This window comes from Anabrus simplex, chromosome X (genome assembly GCF_040414725.1).
Source record: "Anabrus simplex isolate iqAnaSimp1 chromosome X, ASM4041472v1, whole genome shotgun sequence".
Classification (NCBI taxonomy): domain Eukaryota; kingdom Metazoa; phylum Arthropoda; class Insecta; order Orthoptera; family Tettigoniidae; genus Anabrus; species Anabrus simplex.
The window spans coordinates 117,922,403-117,942,038 of record NC_090279.1 but is presented as its reverse complement, the minus strand read 5'-3'; the positions used below and the strand labels follow the sequence as shown (position 1 = coordinate 117,942,038).

General features: G+C 43.1%; 1 protein-coding gene across 1 annotated transcript in view; it reads left to right on the top strand.

Moving 5' to 3' along the window:
- Positions 1 to 2,887: 2,887 nt before the first annotated feature.
- The window catches only part of LOC137503333 (zinc finger protein 248-like), a 30,909-nt gene continuing 14,160 nt past the window's right edge, over positions 2,888 to 19,636 (top strand). Inside the window, exon 1 of the mRNA XM_068230888.1 lies at positions 2,888 to 3,511. Within this exon, the coding sequence (XP_068086989.1) occupies positions 2,888 to 3,511 (624 nt within the window). The remainder of the gene's footprint in view (positions 3,512 to 19,636) is intronic.

Here is a 19,636-nt window from a genome sequence, read left to right as displayed (position 1 = left end):
TTGGAATTTCCTTCTCTCTCCCATGCGGACGAGTTACATCAAGCGATTGTCAAACTTTTGCACCTCGGAGACTGAACCGTCAAATTTAGCTGATATGACAATGTCAACACCATGAGCTGTTCTTCGGTTTCTGTTGTACACCAGTTAGTAACCACACCTCTTTTCACATGACTTTTCTCCATTCCATCTTTTTTCCGCACCTCTCAGATGCCTACAAGCCTTCTCTCAAGTGCAGTGGCGTATTCGCTACTTCACCCAGGCATAATTCAATGATGGGATACAAAATGGGGGTACTTGCATGGTTAGCCGTCACAGCCCGTGCGACGGTAACCCTAGCATAGTTTTCATGCTGACTGGGCCCTGCCAATGCGCGTCCCTTCCAGGGGCTGCACTAACCTTGGCTCCGATACCATGAGACATATTTCTGTAATGATGTAACGGCATTATTTTACGGCCGGCTTGTCTTGAAGCATTTAAGTGCTCATGACGGAAGGTAGTAACGCAGCTGCGGACATGGAGAACAGATGCCTTTTGCAGCCACTCCTCTAGAGAAGAAACGCTACCCTCTTTTCTGCATTAACTTCCAGAAATTTAGTGTACCTCTTCCGCCTTCTGGTCCCTAGTGAACGTCTCCATCTCCGCCAAAGTTGCCATTAAAGACTTTGTACATGTTTGGTACGCGAGAGCTTTTATATTTTGCTCAAGTTCATCGGCAGGCCAGCGGGGAACCCGTATCCGTCACCTAGGAAGCGCCACGTGTTACAGCAATATAGCTGGTTGGTGTAGAATATTTATCAATGCTAAATGAAACATTATTTTACTGAAAACTAATTGTGAACCTGATAAATTACATGTCACAGGAATCAAGTATTCGCGTAAAGAAGAAGGGTTACAGACTTTTGCACCTTTGCTTGGTGTGATATGCCGCAGAACGCATGACATACCATCCAGTGGTGTCAACATCAATATCTTGTTTGATGATCAAGAGATTTAGTCTGTCATATCTGGAATCAATGTCCCCCTTTCATTTGTCCACTTATTTTCTCCAAAGAGTGCAGTAACAATACATGGTCGAGCCTCCCATTACTTTGCTTGTGAGCCAGTCATGCATTCGACTGGGCCATGTGAATTCAGTTCATACAGCATAAATTGGAATGTACCAGTCCATGTTACGATATAGTTTACCCTGCGTGATCGATTTTCCCATGTCGCAGTTGTAAGCGGATCTCACCTTTAACAAAGAAATTTGCATTTCCCGCCCTTCTTCCGTAGAATATGTAGAACTACTCTGTGGTGGGGAGACAGGCTCAGAATTGAATGCTATCCAACTATGTTATGAATCCACTAAAAATAATCACGTTGCCAGTGATCTTTTGAAATAAATAGAATAATATTCCTTCTTTTACATAGCAGCAATATCCACTACGGTGCAATTCAACGTCTTGTCATCTCGAATTTTGGCTCAAGCCTTGATTTTCATGCTCCTTCTATCCGTATTGTTAAAGTAATAGTTGTAAGTTTATTCAAGGGCATGATAGGTTGCGTTCGGTTTCAAAATTAGGATATTAGGACATTGTAATAAAACGCTACCACCAAAGCCATATTCTGTGTTGCCTTCATAATGTCTTTAACAGCAGTGTCTTGAGGAGAAAAGACAGTATCAATGCTAGCGAGAGAGCCGTCGTATACTTGTTATATTTCAGCTTTGCCAGGATTTCATCAGGATTAGTGGCTACCATGTTAAATACAGGAATTAAGACGTAGACTGATGTAGTACATGGTAGTAAGTATGAACGTCCTTGTATAAACCTACCGTCCTATATATAGGTTGGCTATGTTTGATTGCACATCAAAGATACATATTTCGGAAAAGCGACACAGTGACATAATAAAATGCTATAGTGATATAACAATGTACAAATACAATATGTATATTTGTGTGACAGAATAACATTCATAAAAGATTAGCCGTAATTCAAGAGATCTTGCTGAATGTCGGCAAACGTTCTCAACTTTATTAATATCTACAGCACAGAAATTCTCTCAAACAACCTCAAGAACAAGGTCCTTTACAAAAATTATTACTTCCCTGCAACAAAGCGCAGAGTGCTTCAACAAGATCAAAACTCCAAAGCATATGCCGTTCTTTATGTAGGAGAACAGACTACGGATTTCGATAGAATAATATGTGCTGGATTAAAGAGCTTGTATGAGTATTTACCCTTTTAGTCTGGACCACTTCTCATGCTTTCTTCAGATGAGTTTGTCTATTAATTCGTACATTTCTAAACCGTGACAAGTTTCTTGCGCCTGATATCGTGATTAAGAAAAGACGCAACATATTCTCGTAACAAGTGAGAGCTGTTGAAATTTAACCTCAGATGATGTTTACTCTCAGGAATGTAATGTTTATGAGTAACGAGCTCTCTGCACTGGATATCAGTGTTTGGAATGTCCAGTAGCAAATCCCCTGTGTGAGAGTTGTAGTGGATTTGTCTGTTGAAGTATTGGTCACATGGTTTTAATTTGTCACTGTAGATCGAGACCCGAGGTGAGCTATAGAGATTATCAACCTCCGGACGGCGGATCATCTAGTTTTAGGTGTACTGTGTGCAGTGAAGTCCTGGCTAGGAAGTTGGACCTCTTGCGACATCTGAAGAGACACAAGGAAGATCGACCCTTCAAGTGCGATCACTGCGGAAAGGTGTTATGTAGCCGAAGCAGCTTGTCGAAACACCTCAGGATCCACCCGCTCCAAGTGTGCGGACTTTCTGATAATTGCTTTACAAAGAGGAAAATGCTGACTGGTGACACGCGATTGCATAAAGGTGGGATTATAAACGAATGTTCAGTATCTCATAAAAATTTCAGGAAAAGGCCGGACGTTATGCGGTCTCACACGGGCGAGAACCGATACTGCCACAACGTCTGTAGAAAATCCTTCAGCTGGAAAAAACCAGCAGGTCATATGGGTATTAACACAGGCAACAAGCCTAACTTGTGCACTGTATGTTGCAAATCATTTGTCAAGAAAAGCAGTTTATCTTCCCACAAGCTGACTCAAACAGGAGAGAAGCCACACAGTTGCAATGTCTGTAGCAAGTCATTCATACAGAAAGGCACACTTACCGGTCATATGCGGACCAATGCAGGCGAGAAGCCATTTAGATGCAGTTTATGTGGCGAATCATTCACAAACAAAAGCAATATGTCCGTTCATATGCGGACCCACGCAGGCGAGAAGCCACACAGGTGCAATGTCTGTGGCAAATCCTTCATACAGAGAAGTAAACTAACCGAACATATGCGGACCCATACAGGCGAGAAGCCAAACAGTTGTAATGTGTGTGGCAAATCATTCTCAAACAAAGGCAATCTGTCCGTTCATATGCGGACCCATACAGGCGAGAAGCCTTACAGGTGCAATGTCTGTGGCAAGTCATTCATACAGAAAGGCAGTTTAACCGGTCATATGTGTACCCATGCAGGCGACAAGCCATACAGTTGCAATGTCTGTGGCAAATCATTCATACAGAGAGGTAAACTAATTGAACATATGCGGACCCATACAGGCGAGAAGCCTTACAGTTGCAATGTGTGTAGCAAATCATTTGTACGGAAAGATATTCTAAACGGTCATATGCGGACCCATACGGGCGAGAAGCCATATAGCTGCAATGTGTGTGGCAAATCATTCTCAAACAAAGGCAATCTGTCCGTTCATATGCGGACCCATGCAGGCGTGAAGCCATACAGCTGCAATGTCTGTGGCAAATCATTCATACAGAGAGGTAGATTAACCGAACATGTGCGGAGGCATACAGGCACGATGGTATACAGCTGCAATGTCTGTGGCAAATCATTCATTAAGAGGGGTTACCTAACCGAACATATGCGGACCCATACAGGCGAGAAGCCTTACAGGTGCAATGTCTGCGGCAAGTCATTCATACAGAGAGGTAAACTAACCGAACATAGTCGGACCCATACAGGCGAGAAGCCTTATAACTGCAATGTCTGTGGCAAATCATTCGCAACGAAAGGCAATCTGACCAGTCATATGCAGACCCATACAGGCGAGGAGCCTTACAGGTGCAATGTGTGTAGCAAATCATTCATACGAAAAGACATTCTAATCGGTCATATGCGGACCCATACAGGCGAGAAGCCATACAGCTGCAATGTCTGTGGCAAATCATTCAGAAACAAAGGCAATCTGTCCGTTCATATGCGTACCCATGCAGGCGAGAAGCCTTACAGGTGTAATGACTGTGGCAAATCATTCATACAGGGAGGTGAACTAACCGAACATATGCGGACCCATACAGGCGAGAAGCCATAGAGCTGCAATGTCTGTAGCAAGTCATTCATACAGAAAGGCAGTCTAACCGGTCATATGCGGACCCATACAGGCGAGAAGCCTTACATCTGCAATGTGTGTAGCAAATCATTCATACAGAAAGGCGTTCTAACCAGTCATAAGCGACTCATACAGGCGAGAAGCCATACAGCCGCAATGTCTGTGGCAAGTCATTCACAAAGAAAGCCAGTCTGTCCGTTCATATGCGAACCTATACAGGCGAGAAGCGTTACAGGTGCAATGCCTGTGGCAAATCATTCACAACGAAAGGCAGTCCTACCGATCATATTGCGTACCCATAGAGGCGTGAAGCCAATCAGTTGCAATATTCATAGTGTTATTAGATGAACAAATGATCTCTCTGGATATAGGATCCAATTCAGTGTTCAAACCATGGACTTTACCATATTTCAGAACATTCTGTCCTGATGATTTTCCCTCGCGCATTCTTCACTGTTAACTCTGCAATATCTACTAGGAACATATCTCACTAACTGAATCACATGGTTTCATAACTACATGGAAAAATGGAACGTATCTACCACCGACAGTTATAGACAGTTACGAAGTATCTCACTTCACTTGGAAATACAGTATTCCAGACTCCAGACATCGACCTCAAACCTCATTAGACCGAACCACGTGTTATCACCTCCTGTCAAATTTATCGCGGACTGACTTTTTGCGAAAGAAAGCATACCACGCTGATAGTAACTATTACTCATTCCATTGCTTAATATTATTATTATTTCCAAATGTGCCTAACTAAGGAGCATGACTCTACTTATTTTGCACAGGAGTGGAGTTACTTTCCTTGCTGTGTTTTTCATCTGTTCTTCAGTCCATGCAGTGCTGTTCTCATCTTGGCTTTTTAGCAAAATGATGTTTGTTCACCGACATTCTAGAGATAGGGGTGCCCCCATATAATTACATCTGGTATGCTGATATCTTGAAAGGTCTTTCCTATATTTTGATTATCCAGTTATCCTCGACTATTATTGAGGAGGCATTATTAAATATCTTTTGTAGTGAGTCTTTCATCGTCCATTCCATGAACATGGCCATCAAATTTCAATCGCCTCTTTCCAATTGTATTTGATATTTTCTCAGTATGTTGGTATAATTCCGGAGACCTCCTATTCGCCCACGCTCCTTCTATGCAGCAGGGTCAAAAACTTCCCTGAGGACTCCTCTTTCTTCTTTTTGAATAATTTTAGATAGTTATCTTTCTCCATTGATGAAAGTTTCTGATGTTTGTAATGCTTCAGGCTTAATTATGGTGTTATGAATTTTTAATTTAGCATTCCAGGATATTGACTTTTTGTTGTACATTTTCCATGTGATTCTATGGCCTACTTGTAATATAGATATCTTTCCCTGTTTGCCTCATGATTTAATACAGATGGTTAGATGATTTCCCCATGTATTTAAAATTATTTACCTGAGTACTTTTACCAAACTGAGTTACAAGATTTTGTCTGTGTAAATATCGAGGGGGATCTTTCCATGTATCAGGTTATCTTGTATGAGATATGAATTCGTTTTAGATCCAATCTTATTCCTATTCGAATAAGATATCCTTTTAAGATGGCTGATTGCGAGAAATGTACCGCTTCACTTGACGTGAACCTTCTGAATATAGAGCCTTTTCCTGAATCATAATAGGATTATGTTTTCCAGGGACTGAATTCATTCTTTCCTATTGTTGGATAAAATAACTAGACTGTCTGTGAAGGCCAATTATTTGGTATGAATTTTATGATTAACTAGCATGCCAGAAAAAGTCTTGAGGCAACCTCTAATGCTAAATACCTTAGTTATACTGCTGAGATAAATTAAAATCATATTCTCCCCTGTCCTCAACTTACTAGCCATATGGAATCAATTATTATTGTTATTGTTATCGGTATGAGATAATTATTGTAAATATTAATTGTCTTTAGTGATGTAGCCATGTGCCAAATAAATAAATAATAACTATTATAATTATTGACATTTACATATTACAAGTTGACCAAAACTCTCCAATTTGCATACACAACTGATTTCGCCTCGTATCATTTCAGCACAAAAATTAATAGTTGAAACTGTGATACACTTCCCCTAAAATCATACAAGGTCAAATCAGCCCTACACATAGCAAAATACACCGGAATACGTTGTAGAAGTTACTGGAATACGCAGACTTCTTAAGCTCTTATCAGCACCCATTTTCTGCTCAGTGTCGTCCTCTGTATGTATGGTTTTATTGGTTTATTTTACGCAAGTTTGCGTAATAATATTTTGCATTTTGTTTACTTCTATTATTGACTTAATTCTAAGAATCTGAAGGACAACAAAAATATATACCTTCGCAATTTTCTCCACGCGCTAATAATATGCATTCAGGAAACTCACCGAAACTAGAATCTTTGCTGTCCAAAAATCAAGGGCATCCTTTTAGTGGTTGAACATCATCAGTGCTATCCAACATCGAAACCCTCTCCCGTGATGACATTGAAACTCTCACAGTAGATCTCAATTAATTAGTTACCAGGTACTGTATTTAGACTAGTGGAGCCTTCCAGCATCAATATCTGATGTGTGTGGTTGGTGATTTCAACAATCATAATACACCATGGGGCTACCCAGTAGCGACAAAAGCGGAGAGGCTGGGGTAGAATGGGCAGATACGTGTGATCTAATTCTACAGTATGATAAAAAACTTCCAGCATCATTCAACAGTGCGAGATGGAGGCATGCATATAATCCAGATATTAACTTACAGTATCTGCGTAAGCAAACACATGCCTCAGTGACCAGCGAAATCAGTGGGACAAGCAGTCCCGCATCGTCCTGCTATATGCCAGATATATGCTACAATCTGACCGGAGAGAGTTACTTTTCATATATCCTCATTAGAGACTGTTATTCCTTTCAGCGTTCAGTGTGCGGCCCACTGGGAATTTACTAAACACCACCACAATCTTCTATTTGCAACTAGTTCTGTGGCCTCGTCTTAGTTCTATACGTCTTATCCTTAAATCGTTAAAATCTGAGTTCCTATTCGAATAAGGTATTATTTTAAGAAAGCTGATTGTGAGAAATGTACCGCTTCACTTGACAAGAACTCTCTGAATATAGAGCCTTTTCCTGAATCATAATATGATTATGTAAATATCGTGAAGCATTGTTCTCGTATCTGAATTCCCCGAGGCTGCACACAATGTACAGAAAGTAGGGAAATATTGTGAAACTACCGTAATCTCTTTGACAACGATTCTTTGAGCTCCAATGCCATCAAAGCTGGCGAAGATATCTTAAAAGCAATATCTAAAAACAGAACGATTGGGGAGACTGATCTAAGGAAGTGTAGCTAGCAAGGCTGGAGGTTTCTTAACCGTCTGAGTTATGACCCTACAGCTAGAGAGGGTCATGCGAATGTAACAGCTGAACAGATTGCCCGCCAGCTCGTGGAAAATGGTAAACCTTGTATTCAGACTTCAAATTTTTACAGTCAGAAGAATTAGAGTCTAGTCATCTTATGCGGCTCTTCTGCATGGCAGCAATTGACTGTTGAAGAGCGGTAAGCCAGGAGGGATAGACGACATCAGATTACAACAGATTAACCACGAACCAACTACGCTGTCGTAGCAGAGGGAGAGGTGTTACTCCCATGTGCTGCTTCCCAGGTGGGGGGGTAGGTGGGTTCTACCAGATTTGCCGGCCGACATGAGTGAAATAAAATAGCTCTCGCGGACCAATCACACAATCCTCTGTGGCTGGGGGACGAGGCCAAGGGATACTGAATTTGAAACAAATTGCATGTGTTTAGTTCCATTATCCTTGTGATTAGTGCTACAAACTGAGGAATACAGTGTGTCTGTTGGAGGATCGCAATGTGTTTACAGTACCCACCACTATAACAGAGGCTAAATCTTTGCCCCGATTCGCTTGGAGGATCCTAGGGAGAAACAAAGAGGCTAACCTCGCTCGGGTGTTTCAGCATCTGGTTGTGGACATCATAGGTCTGCGTTCCGAGGCATACTACTGGATAATACGGGGCCATGAGATTTGTACAACTATGAGAGGAATACCATGGGCTTGCGTTCCGAGGAATACCACTGGATAGTACCAGTCCCTGTGATTAGTACCCACCATGTGAGGAACACCGCGGCATAGTGCGGGCCCTGAGATTAGTACCCACTGTTTGAGGAACACCACAGGATAGTACGGGTCCCTGAGATTAGTACCCACCGTGTGAGGAACACCACGGGATAGTACGGGTCACTGAGTTTAGTACGCACTGTGTGAGGAACACCATGGGATAGTACGGGTTCCTGAGATTAGTATCCACTGTGGGAGGAACACCATGGGGTAGTACGGGTCCGTGAGATTAGTACCCACTCTGTGAGGAACACCACGGGATAGTACGGGTCCCTGAGATTAGTACCCACTCTGTGAGGAACACCACGATATAGTAGGGGTCCGTGAGATTAGTACCCACTCTGTGAGGAACACCACGGGATAGTACGGGTCCCTGAGATTTATACCCACTCTGTGAGGAATACCACGGAATAGTACTGGTCCCTGAGATTAGTACCCAATGTGTGAGGAACACCACGGAGTAGTACGGGTCTCTGAGATTGGTACCCACTCTGTGAGGAACACCTCGATATAGTACGGGTCCCTGAGATTTATACCCACTCTGTGAGGAATACCACGGAATAGTACTGGTCCCTGAGATTAGTACCCACCGTGTGAGGAACACCACGGGATAGTACGGGTCACTGAGTTTAGTACGCACTGTGTGAGGAACACCATGGGATAGTACGGGTTCCTGAGATTAGTATCCACTGTGGGAGGAACACCATGGGATAGTACGGGTTCCTGAGATTAGTATCCACTGTGGGAGGAACACCATGGGGTAGTACGGGTCCGTGAGATTAGTACCCACTCTGTGAGGAACACCACGGGATAGTGCGGTTCCCTGAGATTAGTACGCACTGTGTGAGGAACACCACGGAGTAGTACGGGTCTCTGAGATTAGTACCCACTTTGTGAGGAACACCACGATATAGTACGGGTCCCTGAGATTAGTACCCACTGTGTGAGGAACACCACGGAGTAGTACGGGTCTCTGAGATTAGTACCCACTGTGTGAGGAACACCACGGGATAGTACGGGTCCCTGAGATTAGTACCCACTGTGTGAGGAACACCACGATATAGTACGGGTCCCTGAGATTAGTACCCACTGTGTGAGGAACACCACGATATAGTACGGGTCCCTGAGATTGGTACCCACTTTGTGAGGAACACCACGGAGTAGTACGGGTCTCTGAGATTAGTACCCACTGTGTGAGGAACACCACGATATAGTACGGGTCCCTGAGATTAGTACCCACTGTGTGAGGAACACCACGGAGTAGTACGGGTCTCTGAGATTAGTACCCACTCTGTGAGGAACACCACGGAGTAGTACGGGTCTCTGAGATTAGTACCCACTTTGTGAGGAACACCACGGAGTAGTACGGGTCCCTGAGATTGGTACCCACTGTGTGAGGAACACCACGGAGTAGTACGGGTCCCTGAGATTAGTACCCACTGTGTGAGGAACACCACGGAGTAGTACGGGTCTCTGAGATTAGTACCCACTGTGTGAGGAACACCACGGAGTAGTACGGGTCCCTGAGATTGGTACCCACTTTGTGAGGAACACCACGATATAGTACGGGTCCCTGAGATTAGTACCCACTGTGTGAGGAACACCACGGAGTAGTACGGGTCTCTGAGATTGGTACCCACTATGTGAGGAACACCACGGAGTAGTACGGGTCCCTGAGATTAGTACCCACTGTGTGAGGAACACCACGATATAGTACGGGTCCCTGAGATTGGTACCCACTCTGTGAGGAACACCACGATATAGTACGGGTCCCTGAGATTGGTACCCACTGTGTGAGGAACACCACGATATAGTACGGGTCCCTGAGATTAGTACCCACTGTGTGAGGAACACCACGATATAGTACGGGTCCCTGAGATTGGTACCCACTTTGTGAGGAACACCACGGAGTAGTACGGGTCTCTGAGATTGGTACCCACTGTGTGAGGAACACCACGATATAGTACGGGTCCCTGAGATTGGTACCCACTCTGTGAGGAACACCACGATATAGTACGGGTCCCTGAGATTAGTACCCACTTTGTGAGGAACACCACTGGCTAGTACGGGTCCCTGAGACTAGTACCCACTCTGTGAGGAATGCCACTTAAAATTTTGTAGTTTTATTTCTTTTTTAAAAACTTTATAATTTGCCAAGTAATTAACAATAGATAGAGAGCTTGCGTACATCATGAGCCAGAAGCTCCTTATGTACAAGTTTTACATCAGCAAACAATCAAGGCGACGGATTTCCCAATTTTTACATCAGAAGGGAGAGCATTCTTTCTCATCAAATTTAGCCTTAGGAATCTATTTCCGATATTTCACATCTTCCAGGCCTATCAATGGCACAACCTACATGTAACAAAATCCCACAGTATTCACTGTCGTAAAAGCTCAACAGTCTAATATCTTTAATATGAAAATAACTAAGTTCAACAAAGGTAACACGTACCCATACTACGAGACCTTTGGATATAAACATAAGTTTAAGGTTACTGGCCCAAAAAAGCAAACGGTTAGGAGGCGAAATCTTGCACTCCTTAGAATTTATATTAAATGCCCTACTTGGGCTTATGGCTGTACGTTACAGAGGCTAAGCCTTTACTACGGAGGTGACTTGATGGAGAAAAATATTAAGTTACCGAGATTACAAGGTAGATTTTAAAGGTTACAAAATTACAGTCACCTCAAGATCAAGTTGAGAGGGAACACGAGAGAGTACCTCACTCTCTATTTCCTGATTTCATCTAAGTTCTTTTGGCTTGTTTGAAATGTACATTTAAGTTTGAAGTCTACATTTTAGAAAATAAAAGTTACATTACTAAAGATTGGAAACCTTCCCCTCGAGCTGACTTTCAAAGACAATCACATAGTAAAGCATGAACTGCTGGTGGACCTCTCGCACCCTCGCCTCCTTTATCAACACACACTCCAGACTGGAGCGATGAATAGGACAACCTGGTCGAAAATATACCAGCATTTATGCCCGAGGAGAAAGTTCCAGAAAACTCTTGATTAAGGCCCTACACACCCCGAATTCTTACTGGATAATCAAATAAATACCAGAAAATCTCTGATCAGTAGAAAAATAAATGTACAAAATGTTTCATTCACCCACATCTTCAGTTGGCGGGAAGAGATGGCAGTGTTGTAAACTTTAACACGCTGAAGACAAAGAATAAACAATTCAGTTTAGTAAACCTTAACATACAAGTTACTCTACAATTTTAATAGTTCATCTTCACAACAGAGAGCATACTTTAAGTTTATAGTAGAGACATCTGTTAAGAAAAGTTTAAACTTCTTGCGCAAGTTGTTGCAAGTTTTATATTACAGATAGCATTCTCCAAGCGTACGGCGTGAGTGTACCTCCGGTACAATTAGTACCCACTATGTGAGGAATATCACGGGATAGTACGGGTCACTGTGATTTGTACCCACAATGTGAGGAACACCGCGGGATAGTACGGGTCACTGTAATTAGTATTCACTATGTGAGGAACACCGCGGGATAGTACGGGTAACTGTAATTAGTATCCACTATGTGAGGAACACCACGGGATAGTACGGGTCCCTGAAATTAATACCCGCTCTGTGAGGAACACCACGGGATAGTACGGGTCCCTGAGATTTATACCCACTGTGTGAGGAACACCACGGGATAGTACGGGTCCCTGAGATTAGTACCCACTCTGTGAGGAACACCAAGGGTTTGTGTTGGCTATGGGTGGCGCCCTTATGTGTGGAACACCGTGAGTCTACGTTACTTGTGGTTGTTACTGCTATATATGCCGGGCTGAGTGGTTCAGACGGTTGAGGCGCTGGCCTTCTAACCCCAACTTGGCAGGTTCGATCCTGTCTCAGTCCGGTGGTATTTGAAGGTGCTCAAATGCGACACCCCCGTGTCGGTGGATTTACTGGCACGTAAAAGAACTCCTGCGAGACTAAATTCCGGCACCTCGGCGTCTCCGAAGACCTTAAGTTAGTGGGACGTAAAACAAATAACAATAGTATTATTATTGTTACGGAGTTATCCGTGGTAGTTAGAGGTGAAAGAAGGTGCTGGCTGGAATAGGTCTCAACTTACGAAATTAAAGTTAATTTAAAACTTTAACAAAGGTCATATTTTCTTTTCAAAATCAACAGATAACAACAACAGAGTAACAGGTACCAAGTAGCAGAAAACAATTTAAGAAATAACAATTGTTACAAGATTTGGGCTTCGATCCCCAAGATTAATTTATGAGCTCTCAGCTCACCACCACAATAGTTACAGGGCAGAAAACCCCTAAGTACAAGAAGCGCTTGCTCCTAATTACAATATTAAGAGGGAAAGAGCAGACCCACTCTCAATTTTACAAGCCTATCACAGGCTACAACAAACTTCTTTCCTAACTGCCCTTAAGGCGCACATACAGAGAAACAGGGGTATCTTGTACCCAACCTACCGGGCCTTGACATGAAGAAAACAAACTCTTGGTTAAATAATGGCCCAAAAAAACAAATTGACTGGAGACGTAGCTTGCACTCCTACATGAAACTTCTTAAAACCTACGTGGCACTCGGCCAGTTATACAGGGGCTAATCCCATACCAGGGAGGTGACTAGTTGGCAAATAAGTTTAAGACTTTAAGAAGGAAGAGAAAAACGGTTACGAAAACATAGTCACCTCAAATTCAAAATGAAGGGGAGTTCGAGAGGGTTAAGCACTCTCTATCCCAAATTGCAGCTACTTTACATGAATACAGTAAGGTTTGCATTAAAAAGGATTCGAACCTTCCCCCGCGGATTAAATCTGCTGAGCTAGCAAGAAATAAAGATGTTAACAGGCCATTACCTTGTAGAAGAACTGCTGCTTGAAGAAAGAGGCGCTTCCCGCCCCCTGCTATATATGTTCACACACTGCGAAATATGTCACTGAAGTGGCCCCGAGACAAGAAAATCAGCAGTTTATATACCCTCGTGGAACATTCGAGACCTTTCATGAATGATAACAACCCACCCACAAACTTTTGTTGGCCGACAGCAAAAACTGATACACAAGACGATGAAGAAACACCTTATTGGTGGAAAATTAATTACAGAAATTTATGATTGGCTAATTTCAAAACTGGCGGAAGGAAAGGATTATATTGCCAACCCACAAACCACAGAACAAAATTTAGTAAAAATAAAACTTAGGAATACAATATTTCTTCAGGAAAGTTCATTCCATTGCACCAGAGTGTGTTACCATAGTTTTGGGTAGCGACATCTGTTAGAGAATGTTCTGACTTCTTGATACGGAGCAAACAAACACAAATCAAAATAGATACAGTTCAGAACACTTCAAGATAACCAAATTTACAGTAGTGACATCTTCCGAGGAACCATTGAGTTAATACAATTGTTAAAGTTCTGCGTTTCTCCTGTAGAGAGTTTTCAACTGGCGCAATATTTGAATTCGCGGCGTGGAGGTGTACCGCCCGGTACAATTATTATTATTATTGTTACGGAGTTATCCGTGGTAGTTAGAGGTGAAAGAAAGTGCGGGCGGGAATAGGTCTCAACTACAAAATTAATGTTATTTTAAGACTTTAACAAAGGTTATATTTTCAAAACTTAACAATGATGACATAGAATTTGTAAACTTAACACGTCAACAACAAGAAAAAATTAGATACACAGAAATCATAAGATTTAGGGGGTTATTACAATATCCGGGCTTCGAGGCCCAAAAATAATTTCTGAGCTCTCAGCTCACAATAACAAGATACCAAAGGGCAGAACACCCTTAATTACATGGAGCATTAGCTCCCAATTTTACATCTCAAGCCTCTCTAAGGCACTTTCACCACAACACTATAAAGAGCTGTCCCCGCTCTCGAGTTTACAAGCCTATCAAAGGCTACAACAAACTTCATTTCTATCTGCCCTTAAGGCACACAAGGAAACATGGGTAATTAATACGCAACGTACGGGGCCTTCGCATGAAGAAAACAAACAGGTTAAAAAAATGGCCCAAAATATACAAAATGAATGGAGGCGATAACTTGCACTCCTACACCAAGTTTTTGTCTAAAAACCTATGTTTCGCTAGGCCGATGATACAGGGCCTAATCCCAATCTATGGAGGTGACTAGTCGGCAAATAAGTTTAAGACTTTAAGAAGGAAGAGAAAAACTGTTACGAAAACATAGTCACCTCAAATTCAAAATGAAGGGGAGTTCGAGAGGGTGAAGCACTCTCTATACCCGCTTTACAGATTTGTAATTTGTAAATTGACAGAAAAGAATTTACATTTTAAAAGGGTAGGTTACATACTAAAGGTTTCGAACCCTCCCCGAGAGTTAAACTGCTGAGCTAGCAAGAAATGAAGATGTTAACAGGCCATTACCTGGTAGATGAACTGCTGCTTGGAGAAAGAGGCGCTTCCCGCCCCCTGCTACATATCCACACACTAAGAAAGATGTTATAGAAGTGGCCCCGAGACAAGAAAATCAGCAGTTTATATACCCTCGTGGAACATTCGAGACCTTTCAGGAATGAGTAGACACACCATTTCGTTTTATTGGCTAACATCAAAAGTTACACACAACATGAATAAGAAACCTAGGATTGGAGGAAAATTAATTTAGAAAATTCGGGATTGGCTGAATTCAAAAGTGGCGGAAACAGAGATCAATATTGCCAACCCAAAATTTGAAAGAAAGAAATTTAACAAAGAATAAACTTATGGATACAAGGTTTCTTCAAAAAACAGTTCCATCACTTCGCACCAGAGTGCACAATCGTAGTCTTTTCTCTGTAGAGACATCTAGAAGAGAATGTCCACACTTCTTGATACGGAATAAACAAACACAAATCGAAATAGACACAGTTCAGAACTCTTTAAAATTACCAAATTTACAATAGTGACATCTTCCGAGAAACCTTTGAGTTGGTACAGTTTGTTAAAGTTCAGGCTTTCTCCTGTAGAGGAGTTTTCACTGGCGCAATATTTGAATTAGCGGCTTGGAGGTACAATTATTATTATTATTATTATTATTATTATTATTATTATTATTATTATTATTATTATTATTATTATTATTATTATTATTATTATGGTTATTATTTGTACCGCTATATAAGGAGTACCGTGGTTCTGCTTTACTGGCGTTACGTAGATTTCTAAGGGCCCCCTGACCTGGATTTTGGATCAGTTTAGACAAAAAAGCAACATCGATTCAGGGATTAGCTTTAGAAGCAGCCTCTTGGTCAGTATATACCATTGTTATAAGTTTGCTTCAGGGAAGGTGGTCCATTGCGGACCGGATCCGCTGAATGTTATAATTTTATAATAATTGCTCATCGTCGTGTTTTTGAATTCAAGTCGGAGGACTGATTTAGGAATTATTTTTAATTTTTATTTTGTGAGTTGGATCCGCTCATTATCCTACATTCGTATTCGTCCACTCATTATTTACAATCAAGATTTGAATTCTGGGCAGAGGTTGAAATTTTGGACTTTTAAATTATTATTACATTTCGTACCATTAGGGGCCGAGGAGCTAGATGCTAGGCCTTTTAAACAACAATCATCATCATCATAATTACACCATGAAGTAGAATTTTGTAATTGTTACACACGTAGTTTCGTCATGAAACTATACACCTCAGGAGATTTCTGGGTGTGGCTGTTGTATGTTGAGTGCAGTTGGAAATATCTACACATGATCGAGTAGTAAACAGCTTTTCCTCCGTTGTACGTAACGGACAGGCGACGTAAGCAGAGCCACAAGTAGTATAATAGGCGCATTCGGCGGCCTCCTCCTCCTCTGGCTCCCTCCCAGGGCCTCCTCCTCCTCCGGCTCCCAGGGGCCACCTCCTCCTCCTCCTCCTCCGGCTCCCAGGGGCCACCTCCTCCTCCTCCTCCGGCTCCCAGGGGCCACCTCCTCCTCCTCCTCCTCCTCCTTCTCCTCCTCCCGGGGGCCTTCCTAGGGGCCTCCTCCTCCTCCCGAGGGGCCTTCCCAGAGGCCACCTCCTCCTCCTCCCGAGGGGCCTTCCCAGGGGCCCACTCCTCCTCCTCCTCCTCCCGGGAGCCTTCCCAAAGGCCTGCTCCTCCTCCCGCGGGAAATTTGAATTGGTAAACAAAGCCACGTTCTTTTTGACAGCTGCCATCGACAACAACGCATCGCTAACCTCACTGCTGCCATCTTGACGGGCCTAAACCTCAGTGGTACCAACTTAACGTAACTAGTGCGAGATTTGAATTTGTAAACAAATCCTCGTGTTTTTGACAGCCACGTGCTTTTTGACAGACAACAACGCATCGCTAACCTCACTGCTGCCATCTTGACGGGCCTAAACCTCAGTAGTACCTAACCTTACAAGCGCGAGATTTGAATTTGTAAACAAATCCACGTGCTTTTTGACAGCCGTCATCCGCCATCTTTAAACTACAGAGCACCGTGATGCCCTCTTTATCGCAGTAGCTGCAAATTCGTCACCTGTCATCCGCAGTGCTGCCATCTTAACGCGCCTAAACTCCAGTGCTACCAACTTAACCTCACTATTGCGAGATAAACAAAGCCACGTGAATTTTTTGAGAGCTGTCACCCGCCATCTTTAATCAAGAGAGCGCCGTGCTGCACTCTATGTGGTGGCGGCAAAGTCGAAGTGCTTTACAAACTCACGTGCTTTTGTCATCCGCCATCTTTAATGCAGAGAGCACCGTGCTGCCCTCTTTGTGGCGCTGGCAAATTCCACGTGCTCTTGTTTGGGAAACAAACTCACGTGCTTTTCTTCTGACAGCTGTCATCCGCCATCTTTAATCAAGAGAGCACAGTGCTGCCCTCTTTAGCTAGATACCTGTGGTGGCAGACAATTCTACATGACAGCAGCCATCTTTGAGCACAGTGCTGCCCTATTTTTGGTGGCGGCAAATTCCACGTGCTCTACAAACTCACGTGCTTTTTTCTGACAGCTGTCATCCGCCATCTTGCATCACAAACCTTAGTGCTGCACTCTTTAGCTAGATACCTTTGAAATGTGGTGGCGGCAAATTCCACGTGCTCTTGTTTGGAAACAAAGCCACGTGCTTTTTTCTGACAGCTGTCATCCGCCATCTTTAACCAACAGAGCACTGTGCTGCTATCATGCGGGTAATTTCGTTAGCTGTCATCCGCCATCTTTAAACTACAGAGCACCGTGCCGCACTCTTGCGGGCAATTCCGTCAGCTGTCATCCGCCATCTGAGAGCACCGTGCTGCGCTCTTGATCGTAGTAGCGGACAATTTAAAAAGAACATGTCAAGGAATACCCTTGTTCTAGGAGAAGAAAAGACTACAGTTCTGAACGGCTTGCCTAAGATAGCGATTGTGTTAACCTCCTATTCCCTGCTCTGTTAAGGCATAGCCTTATCGAATACTTGAAGATTATATTACAAAAGAAGTGATTAAGAATATAATCGAACACTGTACTCGATACAACATATGATCAGAACATTGAATGTTGTGTTTGGGGTGCACCTTCGTTCTAAGAGAATCGAACCCGAGACTGCCGGGTGAGAGGCAAGCACACTAAATCAAACCGTAGGAGCCGGCAATTCTCTTTCTATATAATTTCGTGTGGCTATTTCTAGCCAAGTGCAGTCTAAAAATAAATCCTAGTCTTGTTACATCAGGAAGGGTAACTGGCTAAATCCTGGTCTTTCAGCGTCAGGAAGGGCAATCGGCTGTAAAACAGATTCTTGCGATTTAAACTCTTGCGTCAGGAGGGGGCACTCGGCTGTAAAACATATTTTAATCCCAAGAGAATCGAACCCGAGACTGCCGGGTGAGAGGCAAGCACACTAAACCAAACTGTAGGAGCCGGCAATTCTCTTTCTATATAATAATTTCGTGTAGCTATTTCTAGCTAAGTGCAGTCTAAAATTAAATCCTAGTCTTGTTTAATCAGGAAGGGTAACTGGCTAAATCCTGGTCTTTCAGCGCCAGGAAGGGCAACCGGCCGTAAAACAGATTCTTGTGATTTAAAATGTCATGTTAGGAAGGGGCACTCGGCTGTAAAATATATATTTAATCCCGGTCCTGTTACGTTAGGAACCGCATCTAGCTGTAAAAGAGAGTTAAGCTTTAGGAACAGGCTATGGGTTACATTTATTGTTCCACCGCTTAGAACACTATCTTCGAAGTTGCACCTGTGTAGTTAGAGCGAGGTGCGGAATGCATGCGTTGCCTGAAATTGTACACTCGTCTTCCGGCTGTACTAACCTTGAACGAGGACACTGCGTACTGATAAGCTACCTGTAACTCAAGGAACATTTTTTTAATCGTGTAGGTAATTCCTTCTAGTGTAAGTTCCTAACATAAAATATTATGATTGTGCGGAGAGGTTAAAACACAGTGCCAGCACATAGCCTACTCCTATCGAAAGAGCTTACACGGCGCCGGCACATAGGCTATTCCTGTTGAAGGAGTCTGCACGAGGTTTAACGCCCCCATCAACAGCCCTTACTTAATGTTGGCTTTTTGCACACCCTCTGGTTATTCGAAACTGCCTAAGAATGTAATATACTACAGTAGGGAGAAGGTAAAACCCGGTGCCGGCACATAGCCTACTCCTGCTGAAAGAGCCGAACAAGGCTTAACGCCTCCATCTGACAGATGAATCACCATCAACATCTTGTACCCGCAATCAGTTTCGGGGAAGCCTGCACAAGGTTTAACGTCCCCATCAACAGCCCTTACTTAATGCTGGCTTTTTGCACACCCTCTGGTTATTCGAAACTGCCTAACAATGTAATATACTACAGTAGGTTAGAGGGTAAAACCCGGTGCCGGTACATAGCCTACTCCTGCCGAAAGAGCCTGCACAACGCTTATCGCCTCCATCCGACAGATGAATCACCATCAACATCTTGTACCCGCAATCAGTTTCTGGGAAGCCTGCACAAGGTTTAACGTCCCCATCAACAGTCCTTACTTAATGTTGGCTTTTTGCACACCCTCTGGTTATTCGAAACTGCCTAAGAATGTAATATACTACAGTAGGGAGAGGGTAAAACCCAGTGCCGGTACGTAGCCTACTCCTACCGAAGAAGCCTGCACACAGCTTATCGCCTCCATCCGACAGATGAATCGCCATCAACATCTTATACTCACA